The 22,383-nt window shown below is 39.4% G+C and overlaps 1 protein-coding gene across 2 annotated transcripts in view; it reads right to left on the bottom strand.

Annotated features, from left to right (window-relative positions):
• Window positions 1-9,925, bottom strand: part of PPP4R3A (protein phosphatase 4 regulatory subunit 3A) — a 41,768-nt gene extending 31,843 nt beyond the window's left edge. Inside the window, exons 1-2 of one of the 2 annotated variants that reach the window (XM_032111666.1) lie at window positions 8,789-9,925; window positions 1,459-1,514 (exon numbers count right to left, since the gene is read on the bottom strand). In XM_032111666.1, the coding sequence (XP_031967557.1) occupies window positions 1,459-1,514; window positions 8,789-8,930 (198 nt within the window). In that variant the 5' untranslated portion in view covers window positions 8,931-9,925. Of the gene's footprint in view, window positions 1-1,458; window positions 1,515-8,788 lie in introns of those variants that run through there. The other variant, XM_032111667.1, reaches the window with a different exon arrangement.
• Window positions 9,926-22,383: the final 12,458 nt, after the last annotated feature.

Below are 22,383 nucleotides of genomic sequence, written 5' to 3'. Positions count from 1 at the left end.
CCAGAACAGAGAATGTACAGTGCTATTCTAACGGGACAGATTCATGTTTAATATTTTTATTTCTCTAGCCATATTTTCACAATGACCAGTATGATTTATGCAGCACTAGATTACAATACATGTCTGGCCCAGAGTAGGAAATGCTGTAGGAAAACCACCACTGACAGGCATGTGTGGTGGTTTGCACCAATCTTGCAATTTTATGCCTACTTGAAGTAGGTTTCATGTCTGATCTGGCACACAGCCTATTGATACAAAACTCACCCCTCAATGCTCTTTGAACAAATTTAACCCAGCAAAGCAAGTTCACACCAGATCAGCACTTTAAGCCATAGAGCTGTGAAATATTCAGTGTCACTTCAGGAGTTTTAAAGCTCAAGTTACTGTATCATAGAACCATGACCTCAAGCTAGTCAGGATTACAGCTAAAACTTAAGTCTGCTTAGCATTTTTGCTGGTCTTGTCCTTTCTCACTCCCTGGAATTGATTCTCCAGACCCACACTGGCCTTGTCAGTTGTTCAGTATGGGCTGCTTATACAGTGCATTATGAATTCTATCAAGAGACAGACATGGGTTAAATTTTTCAAGGAAGGGTATTTTTAACCCATACTGGGTTCTCCCCATTCAGTTTAAAATATGGTCCTACAAACAGCTGCAGTTACACAACTACTGGGACTACCTGTGAACAAAACAACAGTATGTCCATGCCTGTAATAAACTATTAAAGCTAAAAGACTGAAGAGTGTTTTAATACACTAACTATACCTGAGAAGATTTTAACAAGTCTGAGCTGACCAAACAGGCAACAAAATACAATCTGGTTCAGCATTTTTAAACCTCTAAGGGCAGCAAATAAAGTACAAATCCCACACAGTTCACTTCTCACCCATCTCATGAGCATTCTTTAGGGGCTCACAATATATGGCTTAAATAATTGAAGCAAGATGCAAACTAAAGGTGAGAAGCTGCTTTTATGCATACAGAATGCTTTGGAACAGTAGTAACCCATACCCACCTTCCAAGTAAAAGACAAACAAAGGTTAATATGTAAATAGCTTTAAAGCCTTCTAGTCTTCCCTTGAATAAAAATACATTTAAAATTATAGCACCTGAAATATAAAGAAGAAAAAAGCCAGATGATACTAAGTTTCAGATACTATAACCCTCAGGAACCTCAGCTACTTTGTGATTTTCACAACTATGTTTTGCCTGTCTCTTCCAAAGAAACTTCTGGTACAAAACAGAGTGCAATTTAACTGTGTAACTTCACCAAAAATGCAGAGAAATAACACATGATCATGTAATGCACGAAAATGGTGCACACTACTTCGCCTATTTTTGGCACAAGAACATAAAACATCATTTGCAATAGAGGTAAAAAATTATTTGCTACACTGTTGCTTGAATATTGTTAAAGAATCTGCCTTTAAACATGAAGAAAAGAAAAGTATGTTTACCTGTTGCTTCTGGTACGCAGTGTTCGGGTTAATTTTGGACTCCAAAAGAAGAGAGCCTAGAAAAAAAAAAGTTCCACTTATTCACATATGCACTAAAATTTTAATCTCCACATGAATTTTCTGATCACTCTTTCTTCAAGCAACAATAAGTCTCTTAACCCCTATACTTGAGCTTGATATTTCATTTGTCCCTCAGAGATATTGTTCACCCAGTACAGAATAATTAAGAGTGCTCTGAGGACTGAATTTTAAACCTTTCTTATTCTGAGTAATGACTTTTCCACAGAAAATCTTTTAGAGATGATAAAGTCTGCAGGTCAGCACACCAAAAGCATCACAACTGCACTCCAGAGATTATCTATGGTTGTTTTGTGTGAAATTTGTAATCATGTGGTATTTGTTCTTAAAGGTTAGCTAAAACACTTCTTTTCCTGGGAAGCATATCTAGAAACTAATGCTTAGAGCAGCAATCACTGTGACTGCTAATACCAAAAAACTTCACACAATAAACTCAGGAACAGTGGTTTCACAGCAGGTTTTACTGATGTAAGACACAGAACAGCAATTCCATTCTCATGTCTGTGTCTTCTTTCCCTTCTTTTTGCGTGTTAGCGTTATTTTGTCACATTTAAATGATCTGAAGGGTTGATCTACGCAAAAACAACCCTTAAAACTGATTTTATTCTTGGACCAATCACTTCCCTCATCCACCTTGCTACTCAGCTGCACTAATGCTAGAGTGGGACTTAAATTTACATATCTGCAGAGCTTCACTCAGCTTACATGAAGAAATACTGATAAATTAACTCGCATTGTCAATCATATAACTAAAACATAAGGTTGCAAGCACCCCTTTAAAGTGGCATTCTCCATTCACTTATCTGTTTAAATTTATTCTTTAAGAAAAGTCCAAACATTCTTTAAGAGAAGTGTTAACTTCTCAGTTTCATCACTATAGTTCTAAGGCAAACATACTGCTAGAATATGGGCTGCTCTCCATCTGTTCATCCCCTAGCCTGGACTGGTACCAGGGGCTGCCCTGACCCAGGTGCAGCACTTGCACCTCATGAGGTTCACAACGGCTCACTTCTCAAGCTTGTGCAGGTCCATGTGGATGGTATCCTATCCCTTGGGCATGTCAACCATACCACTGCAGCTTGGTGTCATCTGCAAAACTGCTGAGAGTGCACTCAGTCCCTCTGTCTGACACTGATGAAGATATTAGGCTGGGGGATGTGGAAGAAGAAGAAGATCACAAAACTTCCCTTGCCGTAAGACTGGTGTATCATTAAAGAATTACCTAAGTATCAGAACATTCTGTTGTCTGATAAGAAAGGTTACTACTTAATGAATTCAGAAGCTTTACCAATGGTTTTTATATCCATTAGCTTACTATAAGTAAGCTTACTTATACTTACAATTAAGTATTTTTTTTAAATTAATGTACCTGCAAAGGCTGCTGGTTCCTAATTTTTAAGTCTGTTGTTCTACAAGAGGCAGCCTTCACTAATGAAGTTGGCTTGAGAAGCTATCACTCTGTCTCAACTGCTCTTGGAGTAAAAGTTGTTTACAAGCTCAGATACAATTCAACAACAAAACTGAAATAAATACCCCTCAAGGGAAAACAAGACACAAAGAAAAAGCTCTCTTGCCTCAAGCCCAAAAACACTATTCAGGTTTTTTTGAGTTTTTCCAGTTTTCTAACTTGCACAAGCTCTTTTACCAAAGCAGCTTATTTGCTTAAGTGTAACCACATAACTAAAGAAAAAAATAATCACAAACCATAGAGCAGGACAGAGAATGAAAACATTTAAGATGAGGTTTACCAATGAATCCAATATATTGCTCATACTTTGGCCATACTCTCGAGCTTTGAATTTTGGGTTTGCCTAATGAACATCTAAAACCAGCATTTCCTTTTCCATTACAATCATCAGCTACACAGTCAGTCATGATTTCAAAATCCCAGCTTCTACTACATGAAGTTTTAGAATATTACTTGTGCTATTAAATTAGCTAACTTCTAGAAAGTCTTTAATGTCTAGAAATATTTAATACCAGCAAGTATGAATTGCAATCTTCTAAGAATCAAAAGTAATTGATAATTTCAACATCGTATTTCAATGGCTGAACACAGACATACAGAGATGTAAATCCCAACATTAGAAGAATATCATACATAACTTGAATGCCATTTGACAAAATACTATTTTAAAAAATTGAAACAATTGAATGCAGACACTTCATCTTCCAAGCTAGAAGCAGACACTAGAGAATCACTTCTTTACTAGACTTATCAAAAAAGAGCATTACTTCTCTACTAAACCTGATGCTTGCAGGAAAGACACCAAGCTTTGTAATTGCTTCTCACTACTACATGATTCAACTTATTCCTCACCATTTGGGACAATAACTAGAAAAATATTGATCTGGAGGTAGAAACATACTGAAGGGTAAATTGTGCTCTATGACTAGTAACTGCCCCAAATCCATCCTTCTGGAGAATATGATGCTTTATTTGTGCAATAAGTTCCCCAAAAAGGGTTCAACAAGTCAAAAATCAGTGACTATTCTACTAGTTAGTTCAATGAGTTTATTTCATACCCTAAGTTTTATAGGATCAAGCCCCTTCCTGGTAGGAGGCAATGTTAAGTCTTTGCTATTGCACGTGTAAACTAGGCAGTAGTAACAGATGTCTGAAACACAGATACAGTCTTTAGAAAAAGGTTCCAGAGATATAACACACCACAAATAAACACCTTTTCCATTCAAGGTCATTATCACTTGTTTGAGATGCTTTTGTCATAAGCATTACTTTCTATGTAGGTATTTTTCCATTGGTACTATCCTAGAAAATGCTAAGACTATCCAGTCTACTTCATAAAAATACACCAACAAAATTTCATCTTCATTGACCCAATGACTCTATTCAAAGTTAGGTAAGACCTGAAAACTCACCTTAATACAAGCTATGTTTTTAGTAAGTGCTCCAAAATCATGCAGATCTAGTTATTTTTAAAATTGCAGCCTTGAATGAATTTGTAAAGGTAACTGCAAAACACTGGTGCTAAAAAATAACATCTGAAACCACCAATAAAAAAGAAAACTGATTTGCAGAATTCTGTTACCTTCCACTGTAATGCAATACAGCACAGCTGGGGGTTTTGTTAGTAGAAAACACCATTCTGTGCTGCAGAAGAAATGTGTGTATAGGGAAAGACTTGCTCAAAAGAGATTACATACAGATTTTCAATTATATTTAGAGACATCAAATATCCCAATTGAACAGTCTTAAACAGCAAATTTGTAGATTTGTTTACAAATATGCATATGGAAGAGACCAGGTAATCTGGAACACTGCTCCTCTCCCACCAAACTGTTATATGGAGTCTTCCTCAAAAGAAAAAGAATAGTGCTGCTCATTAGCCCTCACCAGAATAAACATGTTTACATTTAAATGAAAGTTTCAATTCAAGAGCTGTTTCTTGCAAGATGCACACAGAGGTTTAAGTGGGCGATCAGCTCTGCTGCAACCTAATCACAGAAACTAATCCTCAAAAACTCAAGAAATGGCTCAAACCAAGGCACAAGAAAATGTTCTACAATTGCAAGAAACTATTCCTGAGTATAAGACACTTTTGGAGGGTCAAACCCAAATATTAAGGAAAGGGGAGAACCAGGAGAAAAGAAACAAACCCCCCCCCCAATTCATCCTCCCCCATGCTTTTTTTCATTTTGATCTAAGATAAATACTGTGCTGCTTTCCTAAAAACAAGCCAACAAAATCAGTCCTTTGAGTTTGAACAAGGTAAAACAAACTTAAGCCAAATTTTGTCTAAGCCTTCTGCTAGGTGTACAGGTTTACTGATACCTGCACTACAGAAACAGCAAGGATAGGTGCTTGCCCTGTGGCAGAAGTTATTAACATACAGACTTCAGAAGCAGCAAACTACAACTTCTGAATGAAAATTGTAAGAGTTCCTAAAACACAGCTTGCAAATATGGCCTGCAATGGAGGGGTTAACTTTGGCTTGTCAAAAAGTTTAGATACAAGACCAGTAAGTTTTAATTAAAGGTTTAAGCCTTCAAATTAACACAAATTACTTGAACAGAAACATTAACTTTAGAGGTCACTTCAGTCATCTGGGCTCAGAACAAAAAGAAGGCGATCTGAAACCATGCAGTAAACCCCAAGAAGCACAAAGACCTTTTAAGAACAAGACAGGCCACAGCAACCTAAAATACCACGTCAGAAATGGGTAAGAAATTAAAGGCTTCTGATTGCACACAGAAACTCACATGGAAGGCGATAATTTGTAAGAAAAGATTTCACTATTGCTCTGCAATTCAAGTAGAATACACTGCAACTAGGAATCACACAGAGAAACTTTTCAGGGTTTAAAATAAAAAGTGAATAGCTATTAAAGTATAAAAAAATTACAACTTCATGCTTCAAAGCATAATATACCTGATATGAAAGCAGTTCATGGTATTTCTGTTCTAAAATTGTCTCCAAATTGTCTGCCAATGACTCTTAACAGTTCAGTGCCTGGGAACATTTAGACATTCAGCTAGCAACACAAATCACTTATCTGCTCTAAATTATTTTCTTTTAACTTCTGGTTAAACACCAGCACAAGTCAAAAAACCACTCCTACAGATAAAAAATCCCTTTTCTTGACTTCTTATTCCTCCAATTCCAAATGACAGCTTACCTTGGACATGGCATACTGATTGTATTTCCCTTATCTGAACACCCTGTGCTATAAAATCTCAACCACTTGTAAAGCAGCCTACTACACCAAGTCACAGCTGCAAAATCCTAAGATTGAACTATGTGCTAGCCCACGTGGTCAGCCAAAGAAACCACTGGTAATTCTGCTGTTGATCTGTGCATAGCCAAACTGGTCCTTTAACAGGAGTGGGAATTTCCCACACACATCAGGAACTACTGCTCACATCCCCACGACCTCCTCCACTCAGGAAATGGAGCCTGCACCTTCAGGCAGATCCCGAGGTTTTCTGTCAGCTTCCTGGAGTAAATCAGTAAGAACATGCCAGTGTGCACAGGATGAATCTCAGCTCAAAGGCTAGGAAAAGCTGGTTTAGAAATGCAGGAAGGAAGAAGTTTCATTGTGGAAAGAGGAGGAGCTGACAAAGAAAGAATACAAAAATGCAATGGAAACAGGGAGGCAAATGGTGTACAGGTCCATTCCTACTACTTGTATGTCCTTGATAACTGGGAAAAAGTTAAAAATCACAGTCAACTACTTCATTTAGTTAAAGCATGCAAGGAAACACAAATTGCACAGCATATAAAACCCAGGTATGGCATTACCTTTTTCCAAATAATTTGCTCACATGTAAAAATGACTATTTCCCTTCAAAATTAGCCCACAAACAATAGACACTGGGAGTAAACAAAATATAAATCAAATTTTATGAGGTGTTTACACAAGCAAGTTAGAAAAACTAGCTATTAATAGAGTGCACATTTATCCAGGAATGATACTACCTACTATATTAAGAACTTTAACTCTGTATATTACTCAATACTTCGAAGTACGAAGTATGCCATTTGAGAGAGGTCTGAAGTGTGCATCCTACTAAATAAACATCTGTGTATTAGGTGCAATTAGTAAGTTTGAGACAGTTCTGCTTTGATTAGAGTATCTTAGCTATGCAACACAAAGCGATGACTTAATTTTAGTTTTTATACCAATTTCTATCTTCCTTCTTATAGATGTTCATTTACAGGTGAGCTGGCAACAAAAGTCCAACTCAGGTTCTAATCAGTCTGAAGCACACATATCCCACTGCAAGTTAATAAATGGATTTTAGTATGAATGATCTATTTCTTCACAAGCAGGTTAGGAACTGCAGTTCTTTTGATTTCTTTTCTAAAACAAATTTAAAAAAAAAATCGGAAAACTTTTCATGTATAGGAAACATAACAGTTTTTAAACATGACCCCCATAGCCATGTAGGCAGCCAGGACAGTATCTACGACAAAACATACTGTAAAAATTAGTCTAAAAATTTGGTGATAGCTTTTTAATTCCCTTCTCATGTTGAAATTAAACTAAATCTATTTCCGTTTTAAATGTTTTCTCTTGCACTATGAAGCTGCTCAAGGTTTAAATGCATCTTCCTCACTGTAAAATAAATAAAAATCAGGTATCAGTTTAACCTTTTAAAGTATAATCAAGAAACTACAAGATCTCTCTGGGGACTTATCAGAAGCTCAATTACCAAAATCCAATCTAGATGACTGATTCCTCCATATCAGTTTATGAGCTTTGCTGTGGAGGTTACATATTGCACAGTTTGTCAGAACTTTCTCAAAAAGTAAGGATTAATGATTCTCAAGTTGCTGTTCATCCTACTTCCTACAATAAAAAAGCTTAATAAATAAAATTACAAGGTCTGTTGACAGCCACAAGCTACAACTAGATCTACAAGTCACTATATACAGTAGCTATACATCTAATGAAGTAGTAAGTCATGCACTGACAGACTTTAAAAGCAAAATGGTACAAGCTTGATATTGTAAAGTACGCATTTTAAAATCTCTGATCACAGCAGTCATGAAGTCACTTAACCAACAGCCAAGACTAGCCCAAACATGTAGCTACAGGGCTAGATATTACTGCTCAACTTATACTACTGACATACATTGCCAGAAAACGTGAAAGAATAATCTATCATTTTAAATTTATTTTCAGGAAGACCTAGAACTGCTGAAGGACTGAGAAGTCTCATTACATTAAAAAAAAAAAAAAAAAGCATCTCTGAAAATGCTGTTCTGTCCATTGTATTGTCTTTACTACCATAACTGTATCTGAAAACTGTTGATAGCTGTTATAACGCCTTACATAATTCTAAAAGCTACCAAAGAAAAGAGCAGGTGGAAAAAGCAGGGTGTTAGCCATCCAACGACTTCCTAAAAACAAATACTACAAACTAAGATCTAAGTTTTGAACAACAACTTTTATGAGGGGATCGCTTCCAGAAACATCCAGTGATCAGTTCTGAAACTAGACCACTAGATATCCAAACCCATGCAAGATTTACGACCAGATCTGAACGCATTTTGCAAGCAACACTCTGTATTCAGTATGAACCAAGTGCCTATTATGCTTGCACTTGATGGCAATCTTCTATTTTTCACTTTGCCTAGCACGAATGAACCCGGGTTAGTGACTACTTGCTTTTAGGAATACCACTTGAATTACGCAGCAAAACATTAAGGCAACAGACACAAAGCTACACCCAGTTCCCTTTCTGGGTAGGCAGAGGAAAGACTGTACCTTCAGCCGTACACACTTACCATCACTCTCCGCCCTGACTAGCAGGGACATGCCCTTGAGCCTCTCCACGTAGCAAGAGGACACATGCCCCGTGCCTCGATCATCCCACTGGCGGTCCTCATTTAGCGTGTACACCTTCACCCTCCGCCGGGTGTCCGTCATCCTGCCGCCTGCCACACCGCAGCCACCACTCTGGCTTGCAATCGCTGGAGGAGCAAAAGGCTGGTCGGGGGCCAGGCCCCCCTCAGGGGAGGGGAGCGGGAAAGAAGGGAGCAGCCCCACACGGGCACGCCAAGCAAACTCTTCGTACTCCTCTTCAGTGCCCCAATAGAATCCTCATTATCGAGGATAACAGAGAATTTGGGAAGAGGGGGAAACGACGTGAAGATGTGAAAAGGGGAGCTGCTCCTTCAGGTACAGTCAGACGCTGCACAAAAGGCGAGTAAGCCTAGGCAGGGAGAGCCGCAGAGAGGAAAGAGGCTCTTTGCAGGGCGAAGGGCGGGCAGGAGAGGCGGTGAAGAAGGGATCCCAGAGGAGAAGGGGATCCACGGTAGTGAAAGCCGCGGCGGACAGCAGCCGGCCCAGCGTGACAGGAGCAGGCGTTCCTGGAAGCCGGAGCCCTGCCGAGGAAAACAGGGGGGAGGCTGGTAAGGCCGGAGGGAAGCCGAGGAAGGGAGGCAGGCGGGAGAGGGGCCGCTCGCCCCGGCCTGTAGCCCGGCTCTATTGTGCAGCAGCTGCCCAGGCCCGAAGCCCCTCGCTCGCCGTCCGTCAGCGCGGGGCTCCAAGGAGCCGCCCTCCTTCCCGCCGGGGCTGCCCGGGGCCTGCGGACACTGCCCGTCCCGGGACGGGGTGAATGCCCAGCCGAGCTCAGCGCCCCGTCTTCCCCATGGGCTCCGGTCGCAGGCGGCGGCTTCACTCCCAGCCTAACTCCGCCGCCATGTTGTTCTTCCTCCTCCTCCTCCTCCTCCCGGTGCTGCGGCGGCTCAGTCCCGACTCCCCAGCGCGCCCTGCGACGTGGCTGCGCTTCCAGGCGCTCGGCGGCCCAGCCGGCAGAGAAACGCTATGCCCTGCGGAGGGAGGGGGCGAGCGGCAGCGGCTGGTGCGGCCCGGCTCCCTCCGGCCCCGGCTCCGCCTCAGTCACTGCGCGGCCGCCATCTTGGTTTCACCTCTCACTGGAGGCGCGGGGTCTCCCAGCCAGCGGCGGCACGGGCCGCCCGCCGGCATTTAAAGAGCCAGCGGCTCCGCGCGGGGGACGCGCGTGTGGCTGTGCCCGCGCCGCTACCGTGGGCCTGGGGGAGGCGCCGGCGGCCCCCGGCTTTGTGGTTTTTTTTTTTCTTTCTTTTTTTTTTTTCTCTCGTGTCACACCTTGCCGAGTGATCCCAAAGTTAAACAGCTTTTGGTTCAATGTCTGTTGGATCTCCGCAGTCGTAGATGGGATCAAACAATTCCCATAACAAATAGAAGCTGTCGAGGCTCTGCTTCTGCCACTGCTGCCAACATCTGAGCATATGTTTGACAGATTTCCCTAAAATATGTGAAAACACTGGTGCATTTGGGACCCCACCAGCACCACTGCAGAAGAGAGTCCATTTCACAGTACATTCTAGATACACAGTGTACATGGGAGCACACTGCAATATATACTCTTGTTATTTTATGCTTTTGAACAAGTACTGATACTTGTTTATCAAAGTGAGTTATATTCCGGGTGGTTTGAGACAAAACCACAGATTTGCAGCTTTCACCTCAGAATTAATTATGTGTCACAAGGAAGGCTCTAGTCAAGCCATGTTTTTCTTTTGTCCATCTTCTACTTTGTTTGCCCCGTGAGAAAGACAGTGTTTGGTTCCAGGACTGATAGCCAGCTTCCTGAACGAGCTCTGCAGGGTCACAGCACCAGCTGGACAGAGTTCAAGAGGTGTTTGGACAATGCTCTCAGGCACATGGTGTGACTCTTGGGGTGTCCTGTGCAGAGCCTGGAGTTGGATTCGATGATCCTGGTGGGTCCCTTCCAAATTAGAATATTCTGTGATTCCTGATGTGCCCAGTTAAAGTCATTTGGCCTTTGCTCTGATGCCCCAGGGCTGGTTAAGAATACAAGAGCCTTCAAGAGTGTTGTTTGGGTGCCTGTGACATAGCTGATTGTATGTTGTGCCTGTTGTTCTCAGCATGGTTCTCAGCTTGGCTAAAGCAGCGACAGGTTTGAAGAGATTCAGATGTCTGAGAACTGTGGATTGTGGGCCCAGCTGAAGGGGAACTGCCACACAGCATGTGTACAGAAAGATGCTTGTCACCTTCCTTTGGTGCCCTGGGCAGCTCTTGAGGGGATGTTCCTGAGCAGGTGCTGTGCTAAAACTTTTCTCAGGCCAGTCTGGAGATGGATTTTTGTGGCTTCAGAAAAGGTTGATGTCACTTAGAGAAAACTCTGTAGGACTGTTATATTCGTGTACCATTTACAAATTGTACCCTCTTGTGGCCATCAGATTAAGTAGAGACCACACTTCTCACTGCAGTTTTGATTTTTTTTTAACTGAAAACAAGAACTTAACCAGATTTCAGTTTGCATAGTTTGCTTTATGAAAATGTTCAGCTCAGCTTCTTTTAATGGGCCTTGTTTTATTTTGATACCAGTCTGAACAATGCTCAGTCCAACAATAGTGGCCACTTGTCAGGTTTTAACCCAATTCTCATTATATTTGGCAAGGGGTTTGATTTTTTCAAACATTTCTACCCCTGTCATTCCAGAAAAAAAGGTTGGGCATTGAGAGCAACTTCCCATGCTAGAAAGTAGTTGTGAAAGAAAGAAACATTCTTTCTTTCTTTCTTTCTTGGAGTAATGAGTTATAAAGCAAGTCTGTCATGTCACACCTCAATTCCTTCTCTCCATTTCTAGCGGTTTGACAGTTTGTGTCCAGAAGGAAATACCTTCAGGCATCATGAGAGGCTGCTATTAACTGAGTTAAAAGGTTTAGGCCCCTTTAGTTCCTGTAAATAATAAAGGACCTAGCCCCGACAGAAACTTTGGCCCACCAGGAATTGAGTAATAAATGATGAGATGGAGTACTGAATACCGTTTTAAACTTTCATATTCCTAGGAAAGTAACTGCACATGGATCAATGTAATAGGAATAAGCCTAAACTGGGTTTACCATACAGAGCTACTTTCTTGCACAGTGGTCAAGACTAAAGAACAAGATAACTTTTCTTTCAGTGTCTAAAAATAATTGTGGGGAAAAAAATTGCATTGTTATTATGAAGAACTTCAGGTCACACATATAACTTTGGTCCTATGTACAAAGGCATTATTAGAGCTCCTAAAACTCCTAGCTAACTATTTTCTGACAAAAAAAAAATTATGTTAGGGAAACTAGCAACTTCAGAATTTATTATGGTGAAGATTATCGCTAGAATGAAAGTCTGTGCTTGCCTGAGTATATAGTTATGGCTGTATTCAGTATGTGAAAACAAGGTTACAATCCATAATACACACATGGACACTCGCTATGTCTTCTTGTTCCCAAGGTATGTATTCTGACTTGTGCCCCAAAAAGCTGTGGAAATGAATGACTGAGTGAAAATAAAAAATTATATAGAAAAATTATCATAATAAGGGGAGTCTATAAAGAAGAAGATGTCCATAAAGGAGTCAGAATATCGTGATCAAGAAAGAGGGGAGATTCAGAAAAAATACGTTTCTAGTTTAGTGGGGAAGCAAACACAGCAGTTTGAAATAAATACATACAGTAGACAAAAGACAAACCTAGCAATCATTACAAGTTATGAAGCACAGAAAAAATGGATAAGAATGTCAAGAGTTATGCATAGTTGGTAGTTTTAGGAACAGCTCATATTTCCTAAATCTTAACACTATTATAGGGCTATTCTATCAAGATTTTTAAAAATGTTGATATTGATACATAAAAAAAATTAGAATAGTTTAATAAATAAATTTGTTCTATACTTGAAAGAATGTGTGAGGTATTTGCATCATATGATGATGACTAAGTGCTTTCCTGGTCATTATTGAGAAGGATATTAAACAACTTTTCTTAGAGAGAGACATATTCAGGTATGCATGTCCTAAAGAACTTGAATTTGAGAGTCCTAAAGAGGCTTGCATGTGTGATCTCAGGAAGCATGAAACCTTATTAACTTTTAATAAAGCTTAAATTATTGCAGAAATTCTGCAAGACATGAAGACTGACTATAAATATTCAAACTGGACAAGTGAGAACCCAGATAATAGTAGACTGATTTATCTGACATCAGTCACAGACAATAAATGCTCACACAGAATGCAATAAAGAATTACAAGATGGGCATATAGTAGTAGCAGCTCATGTGGCTTTAGGGAGAAAGATGTTTAATTTATTGTTAAATTACAAAGTTGCTCATAAGGGTAATGGTGCAGATATAATATACATGAATAGTTCTCAGGTATTTTTCTGGAAAGTCAACATTGTATTCTGTGAAGAAATACATTGCATGGGTCAGATTTGAGGTGACTGGCATAGCTCAAAAGAAATTATTGATCAGTGTAGATGATCCTAGATGATTGTGAGAAATAAAGAGTAGGACTGATGCTATTTAGGATTTCTTGTAATGTTTAGAAAGTCAATGTAAAAGCTCTGTACATAAAGCTGTGTATGACTCAGAGAGCCTGGAAGAATGGCAAGAAATGGATGAGGACATAAGGATCAGAAACAGACAGGTTCACTTACTGAAGGTGCTGATGTAGAATGACTTAGCCTGGGACAGCTGGGAAGGTTACTGGCAGCTGCTTCTGGCTTATTCCAGCTTTACAAATGTCTGTGAGCTCATAAGTGCTTCCCAGTAAGCACTGCATTTTTAAGGCAAGCAGTGACACTTTCACTTAAAATTTTGACCTGTAAACAGTGTTTGTTCAAGACCTGATGGATGAGCAGCTTAGGCAGCCAGGGTGTGGCCTGGTTGTGCTCTGACCTACACCTCCTAAATGGGACCCTTCAGATACAGCCAAATACAGGGTCACATCTATGGGAATAAATAGTAAGGCAGCTCTGAAAGAAGCAAGGCTGCATAGTAAACAAGCAACCCAACACAAACTTCTGATACTGCTCTGTAAGATCCTATAATATACCTTTTGGGTGTATTGTAAACTAGCACACTGTGAAAGAATGTAACATCAGGAATAAAAGAAGCTTTAATGCCACATTCTATAATTCTGGTGTCCTCACAGTTAACACATTTTAAGAAATTGAAAAGGATCAGAAAGGACTGCTCTGAAGAGCTTTATTTTTTTGCAGATCCATTTGTTGCACTCCAAAATCTCAGATTCCTGCAGCATGCACTCTTTTGCAGCCATACCCTCTGAATCATGTCTCAGATACTGTGGCTCAACTTTCACATCCTGCCACAGATCCCTGAGAAGCAGTAGCCCTGTTCTTGTACCTGAACCACAAACATGAACCTGTGAAGGTCAGCAGTTAAGATTCTGTGACTCTTCCTCCTACATAATGTGCATACGAATCCCCTTCACAGAAATGTCATCTCTTTTCTTTCAACTCCTATTGTCATCTCAATTTTCAGAGTACTGAAAAGACCCTTATCTTCCAAGACGAGCTTCCTTTTAAGAGTTCTCTGCAACTGCAGTCATGCAAAGTCTGTATTTGTTTTGAATCCTGTATGCCTCTCTGGAAATGCTATGTTTTATCTAAATATGTAGGCCTCATTATCAAAAGACTGAAGAATTTCAAAGCACTGATGATGCAGAGAACATGCCCGGGTCATTTATTCATCCAGCAGTGAAAATTCCCCTCCTTCTGAGAGGGGAACTCCAAGACGTCTGAATTGTGCTAGCTGTCCTTGTGCAGTACATATTTCTATTTTTACATGTATTATTTTGCCCATGGACTGTGTTTGTAAAGTTTTTAGTAAGAGTTATTGAGTCCTTTTTTCCCTTTTTCTATGGCAGACTTCCTATTCCTAATTTTTGCTCCCATGTATTTTTTAAAATAAGGTTTCCAGTACTTTATCCATAACTCAGACTACAACAGGCTTCTCTTAGACCCACACATTTGATGGTCTTTTGAGAAAGCGATGGATAGAGAGTCAGGAGTATGGATCCATGTCATAACCCTTTTTCTAGGAAGATTTGAAAGTCCATCAGAAACCCATAAGGATAAAAACGATCTCTATTTTTCTATTATATCTCTATCTAATCACCTAAAAATTACTATCTGCTGCAATACTCTCATTAAAATAAATTCCTCGTTACCTTAGGCACATCCTGAGGTGAGTGTAGGAACTGTTAAAGGTGTTTCCAGTTTGTGTAAATAAGAACTACATAGGCGGATTTAGAGTGAAAAGGGAGAAAGGCCAAAAGGGGTAGAGAAGGGACATTGTCAGAACCAGAACAAGACAGCAGCACATGGACACAGGTAGGTGGACACTCATCCACACACACGCACAGAGTCTCAGCAGGTTGGTACTTCAATTGGAGCGGCCATCTGGGATGACTGGACTAGACCTGTGTAAATTTAGGATCAGGTTCCTGGACAAAAGCTAGTGAAAGTTACAATACTTCTGTATGTAATAAATTGTAATAAATGTAAAAATATGTCAGACACCTGAAAAAATGTCCTGAAAAAAAGGAGGAAGATGAGTTTTTTGAAGGAAGTAATTTAGAATCAGCCATTGTTCTGACAGCAATTCAATATAAGCTTGTTTTTTTCAATTTTAAAAAATATGAGTCACTTCAGTGTTTGTGACAATGATGGCCTTAGAGATGCAAATAATTCAAGACTTGCACAGAACAGGAATGATTGTGGTGCAAGTTGCAACTGAGTAATATAAACAGGTTGGGAGCACATCCAACTACTCAAGAGATTACTTTACTAATTATAGTTGGCTCTAGTGTCTTCCATTCTGCATATGAAGCCAACAAAGCACAGAGGTGAGAACGCGATACCAGGCTCTGTGGAGGAGCTCTGCAGTAACAGAGGCCAAGCATTTAGGGAGGGAAACGTGCACTGTCCTCACTTTGCATCCCCTCTCTAGCTGAAAGCAAAGCAAAGTAGACCAAATGCAAAACTGGAGGTTTTGCTCTTATTGTTACCTAGAAAAAACAACCTAAATTGTTATGGAATGGGTTTGCCTCAATAGCAACATAGAAATTCCTCTGATTCTACATTCCCAGCGTAGTCTCCTCTTTTTCCATGTATATTACCTCCCTTCTGGCTGACACCAGAGATAGGATTTGGGCTCGCACCTGAGATAGGATTTGGCAGACATCTCTAACATCTTGAAAGGCATGAAGAAAGTTAGCAAGGGTCAGTTGTTTAATGTCCCCTCCAATACGAGAACTGAGGAGCAAGAAGTCCAGCAAGTGGGTGGGATGATCAAAACAAGAAAAATTGTTTTTTCATTGCTCATTGAAGAAAGTGAGGGAATCCTCTGCTGCAAGGTGACATCGATGCTGAAGTCAAACTTAGTAGTCCAATGTACTAATCTACTATGAGAGTCTCTTGCAGAGCATGGGTGGCCTCGAAGCAGAGCTCTCAAGTCAGACACTTCTGTGACTAATGGGCAAAGGCATTAGAGGCATGTGGGCGTTATCAGCGGATGTACAGGAGGAAGAAGGTGTGTGGGCCAGTAAGGTCTGGAGCAGTGAGGTGCAAAGGGGATCTGGCAGCTTTCACGCCCCAGTGTGTTGAAGTGTGGGGTGACTACAGTGACACAGCTCTGCTGTGCACTGGCTGGTGCAGGACAGTGGGACTAAATCCACAGAGAGGATAAACAGTCCTAAATAAATACAACTAGGACTACATTTGGACATTACTAACAAAGACAGTGTAAGTGCCTACAATTTCATTAATCATCACTGCAGCTTTTCACTGTACAGAAATTAATTATACTATTAGAATAATAGATATTAAATATTCACTAACAATTGTCTAAACTAATTAACATGCCGGATTTATTTGTGACATTTATGGTTTTCATTAGTGACAGAACCTGAGAAAATAATAATGAGAGAATGTATGATCTATAAGAATATATCTCAGTTATATGTGTTTATTTGTGTTTAATACTGACTAAAAGAGTATGGTGAGAATTCTTTAAATTTTCTGAAATCTTCTGCATAAAAAATCTTGTAAACATCTGCTCTATGATAGGTGTTTGAAGTTCCTTGATGTCAAGACATTCTCGACTGCTTCAGATATGTGGTGTAATATAGCCAGTCAATTTAATGTGCATGTATGGGGACAACAGAATTGCCAGTTGACATTTGCTGAGGTCTCCTGGAACAGCCTTCATCACTTAAAGATCTTACAGTGCTTTCCAGCAATGAGAGTATTCTAGGGCAACTAGAGATAAAGGAAAACAAGACTAATTACAGTCAGTAAAGCTGAAACCTTGATCCCTTCCTGCTTTCCTCTGTGCTTCTCACTTCTCATAATCCCAAATCATTGGGATTATGATTTATACTTTCCTGTTACCTTTTATATATGACATGGATCAGCACTAAATCCCTTCCCTGACCTTCTCAATGAGGAAACCATGGATCCGAGCAAGCTCATCTTCCTCCTTGACTCATACAGCTGCCCTCTTTATTTCTCTACTGTGTTCCTACCAATTCCTTTCAGCACACCCAAATGAGTTGTGCTTAGGTTATGTTCTCACCTGCCATCCTGCTCATAGCTATCACTAGTTTGAAATCTCTGCTGTACCATGTTCCCTGCTGTAGGACTACTCTCTATGCTTGCAAGGTCCTGCATAACTTGGTTCCCCCTCAAGCCAGACACATTTTTAGAGGTTTTTTCCTATCCTTCTCTTTCCTGTCTTATACTTGCCTTGAAAGCCTTCCCCTATCAATCAGCATGTTTATCCCATGTGTGGTGCTCTTCTTCTTCACATTACAAATATTGTTCTCAAGTTTCTCAGGAAGTGACTTTTTGGGGATTCATTTAGTTCAGTATAACCTCTTTGTAGGCATGAGGAGTGGAAAGGGGGAAAAAAGATCCCTGATAATATTGCAAAATAACTGTATAGAGAATCCACTGTAGCCACAAATTATGGTGAAGGCATGGACATGGGAAAAGTAACAGTCTGGGGGGAAAATCAGAAATATGAGTTTAATAGGATATACAAGTTTTGTTAATCAATTGCATTTTAAGCACAGGACATACTAGGCAATTTTATAGTAGTTTAAACTCAAATCCATGCATTTCACAAAATGAAAGAAAAACTTGTTAGCAAAACAAGACTTCAGCCATTTAAAGAGGAGATGGTTTTGGAATGACAATTAAATGGCACTTTTCTAATTGCCGTACATTGAATGGTATCAGAACTGGGAACTGTGCTGTTTCTTGCCTCCAGCTATCTCGTTCAGCTCTTTCATAGCAGAAGAACTTAGGGATCCTGAGGGATTTTTTTTCCCCCTCCAAAACACTGTACTGGAAATAACCCCCTAGGAGGTCATAGGGTCACATGGAAAATAGCAGTTTAATTTATTAATCCTAAAAGCAAAAGCCAGATTTTAGCATATATTAAAAATACACTTATTTTATGCACTTTTCCAGTCTAATGTCAGATTTTGCTGTTGATTTATTTCTGCACAGTGTATTCTCCTTAAAGAAATTTGTAGGCTGTTGTTGATAATTTCTTCCGATAAATGTGCGCAAAAGAATAGACAGGCTCATGGTTCTTTTGCAAAAATAAATGCACGAGGTAGGAAGTTCTTCTCTTTCTATATCAATTCCTAGGCACCACCTAATGGTGACTCAGCTTTCTTAACAGCAGTTTTTGAGGAGAGGAACACCATTTTCATCTTTTGTGTATCTTTCTGTAGCCACAGTTCAGCAGTCACTGGAACTGGAGGAATGCAATGAATTGATTTCCTACATATGCTGCCACTCTTCTGTGTTATAATGCATGCTACCATATCACAAATACACGAGGTTTCTGGGATAATGACAGTTGTTGTAGATTTACCCTATAGATAGCTGTGTTGTGAACATAAATTAGTAACTTCCAAAGCAAAGATAGCCATTTAAAAGAATGCAGTGAATACCATGTTTGCACTGACATATATTTGCATTGCAAAATTTGCTCCTCCTGCCTACTAATCTAGTGCAAAGGTATAAAGGGACTTGTTTGAATTTGTTTATCTTGGAACCACTCATTTCAAAACTGACTTTCACCTTCTGTAATGCTCCTACAGTAATGATCAGAAGACCATTTCATTGATTCTTCTTTCTGTTAGGAATGGCCTTAGAGTGTACTTAGGTGTCATTGAAGAGTTCATGTTCTCCATTTAATGTAACAAAGCCTGATTTTGTTAGTTTGCAGTGTATGTGGAAAGTAGTATTTGGGAGAAGCAGTTGCCAATTATGAATTGGTAAAACTGGTAACAGAAAAGATGTGGACAAGTATGGTACAAGCAGATCACTGCCACACGATTGGTGCTGATGTTATTTATGTGCTTGCATATTTTTAGCTATTGGCAATGCCTGTCACAGTAGAGAGGGGTGGTAGATACAAATGGAAAGAATACTTTGAAAAGGATGTTATTTTTATACTGAGCTTCTCATATTGCTCAACTGATGTTGCCTCAACATGACACTGAACACAGTCAGAGAAAAAGTGTCAGCCACAAGACTGTAAGAACTGCCACACTGCTCAGATCAAAGGTCCATCTGTTTCAGTGTTCTGTACAACTAAGTGACGTGTAAAAGAGTTTCCTTTTGTTTGTTTCAAATTACTATACAGCTTTTGTGCTTCTGAGAAACAATGAATTACCATAGTTATACCACTGATTTTATATTCTCTACACCTCTCATCATCTTTTTTCCATGAAGAAATGTGCTATTCAGTTTCCCTTGAATAGAACCTATTCACTATTTCTGATCCCTACTGCTTAACTTACCTGTATCTTATCTGGTGCTACTGCACTGGTCTTGGAGATCAATAACCAGAAGTGCACGTATTTGAGATTCAAGGTTGGTACAACATCATGATGTTTTCCTGGTTTGTTCTCTACTCTTTTCATGAGGAAATAATTGTAATGTTCAGTTTGTCTTTTCTTGTCACAGGGCATGGTGTTGCCTATTCAAATAACTCCCAAATCCTTTCATGAGTAGTTACAGCTAAGAGCTCTCTGTTTTGTATTTTTCTTTCAAGTGCCTGTGTTTGAATTTGGTAAGCATACATTGTATGAGAGGTTTTACTGTCTGACTGCTCAGCATTGGTTAAAACTTTCTTCAAATCCTTGCTGTCTGCTTTAGTTGTGACTTTGCTGCACAACTTTTTATCTTTGCAAACTTTCCTGCTTCAGTATACACCTTTATGTTGTCATTTGTGAATAGCTTGTACAGCAGGGTCTGGACAGCTGTAGATCCAGTGGAACCCTGTTTTCTTTATTATTTGTGGAAAATTATAATTTCTTTGGATCTCCCATCCAGATGTTTGCCCATGGATTATCCTTGCTCCCATTCCATGAGAGGTTAACTTCTTCAAAAGTTCTTAGTGAGGTACCTTTCTCAAAGAAGCATTTTACAAATCCAAATACATAAAAATCACCAGCTCAGCCTCATGATTGCTACATTTGCTATGCAAATTCCTTTCTCAAACACCATATTGATTGTTCCTTCGTATTTTAATTTACTCAAATTACTACTTGTTCTACTTACAATAATTTCAATTCGCTTGCCGCCCATGAAAGTCAGACCGTAGGTATTGTAGTTCCTCAGATAACCCCTGCGATTACTAGTTTTTAAAAACTAGTGACATGTCTGTCATCTGTTCTCCTGGTTGATTGAAATGTTGGGTTAAACACCACAGTTTTCAAGTGAGGAATTTCGTGTTTGAAATTCTTGAATGACCTTTCCATGCCCTGGCAGACATTTACTGTTTCTTTAACTGATTCATTTCACAACCTTTCCTTATGACAAATCAGCATAACAGAGTTCTCAGATTATTTTTCAGTTCTTCAAATGTCCCACTACCCATCTAAGATTTTCCTTCTGTATCAAAGTCGTTCCATTCCATCAGAAGGCATTCTTACAAAGATTGATCTCACCCAATGCCTATAGTTTGATTTCCTTCAATCCTTCTGAACTACATCTCATGAGATATTTGTAATTGAATGCACATCTCTATGGAATCAAACAGAAAGACCAGAAAGAAACTGACTATTTAGAGGAAGATATGAAAGAATATAAGAAATAATAATAACGTAACAAGATTGAACCAAAACCAGAAGAGGGACATTTCCTTTACCTGAAGTTTAATAAAGAATAACATTTTTTGAACAGTTTTTGTTATGTAGAGGAATGCTTTGTTGACGTATATTAATATACTATCCAAGGACTGAGAAAAGATAACCAGGGAATTTCAGTAAAATTTTATAAAACTATTTTTTACACTACATAAAATAAATAATTACTTTTCTTGATTCAGTCAAAATGTAACTCTCCCATTTTCCAAAACTATTCAGAATAAAATAATACTGTATTTGAACAACCATTCAGAATAAAAAAATGTGGAAGCAAAGCCATTGATCAGAATTCATTTTTTTTCTCTTAATGGCTTGTAATGGATGCATTTTGTAAACGTAATGACTTTGCTACAAACAGAATTCCAGTGTGTAGCTATCAATTTAATCCCAGTCCTCTTTTGCATTCATTTCCAGTACTGATTGATTGCCAACAATAAGGTTTATTAAACACACTTGGAGCTGTAAAATTGAGTGAAAAGCAAAGACATGTATTTAGTTCTCTATAGTTGAAGCAAATCACAAGGAAAGGGAAAAAAATTCAAACTCTAGAACTCACTTCCATTCAAAGCTATATGAATGTAATATGGAAAATTTCTTCATCATAACTGTGCAGACTCCTTCCACAAAACCAGTAATTGCTTCTTTGCCAGTTTGGCTGAAGTTACAGAAGTAACTGTGGAAGGATATTTAACATTTTTTTTGTCTGTAGCCCTTCCATCTCCACTTATTTCATGCTTTAAAATCTGTACAAAGTGTAGATTTGAAAGTTTCCTTTCTGACTTCAACTGCTCTGAGCTTTCCAGCCCTCGGGTTTAATTCTTTCTTACAAAGCAGCTCCCATCCTCTTTTTGTTGTTTCTTTTTTAACACGTACACACCCCCCCCCCCCCCATCCACCCCCACACCCATCCACCCCCACACCACACACATTTCTTTTTAAGTTTAACCATGTTAATACATGAAAGAAAATACATGCAAGTGTAAAGGAAGTTCTCACAGCTGGTTTTCTTTGCTTTGATCTCAGTGAGGATTTGGGTACTAAAAATAGGACTTATCTGAGTTTCAAGAACAAGAAGCTGAGCCTGGGGTCAGAGTTTGCCTTTCTGTTTGGCCTTCAAATTCTCAGTGTTCACAGAAACACAGAATAATTGAAGTTGGAAGGGACTTCTGGAGACTGCCTGGTCTAAATCCCCTGCACAAAATAGAATCTACTAGAAAAGGCTGCTCTGGATCTTGTCCAGTTAGGTTTTGAATATCTCCAAGGATGGAGAGTCCCCAAGTGGTATTTATGCATCCTCATAGTAAAACAGGTTTTTCTTATGTTTAATTTCCTGTGCTTCCTTTTGTGACCATTGCC

The sequence above is a fragment of the Corvus moneduloides genome, chromosome 6, assembly GCF_009650955.1.
Source record: "Corvus moneduloides isolate bCorMon1 chromosome 6, bCorMon1.pri, whole genome shotgun sequence".
NCBI lineage: Eukaryota > Metazoa > Chordata > Aves > Passeriformes > Corvidae > Corvus > Corvus moneduloides.
This window is presented reverse-complemented; position numbering and strand designations above follow the sequence as displayed.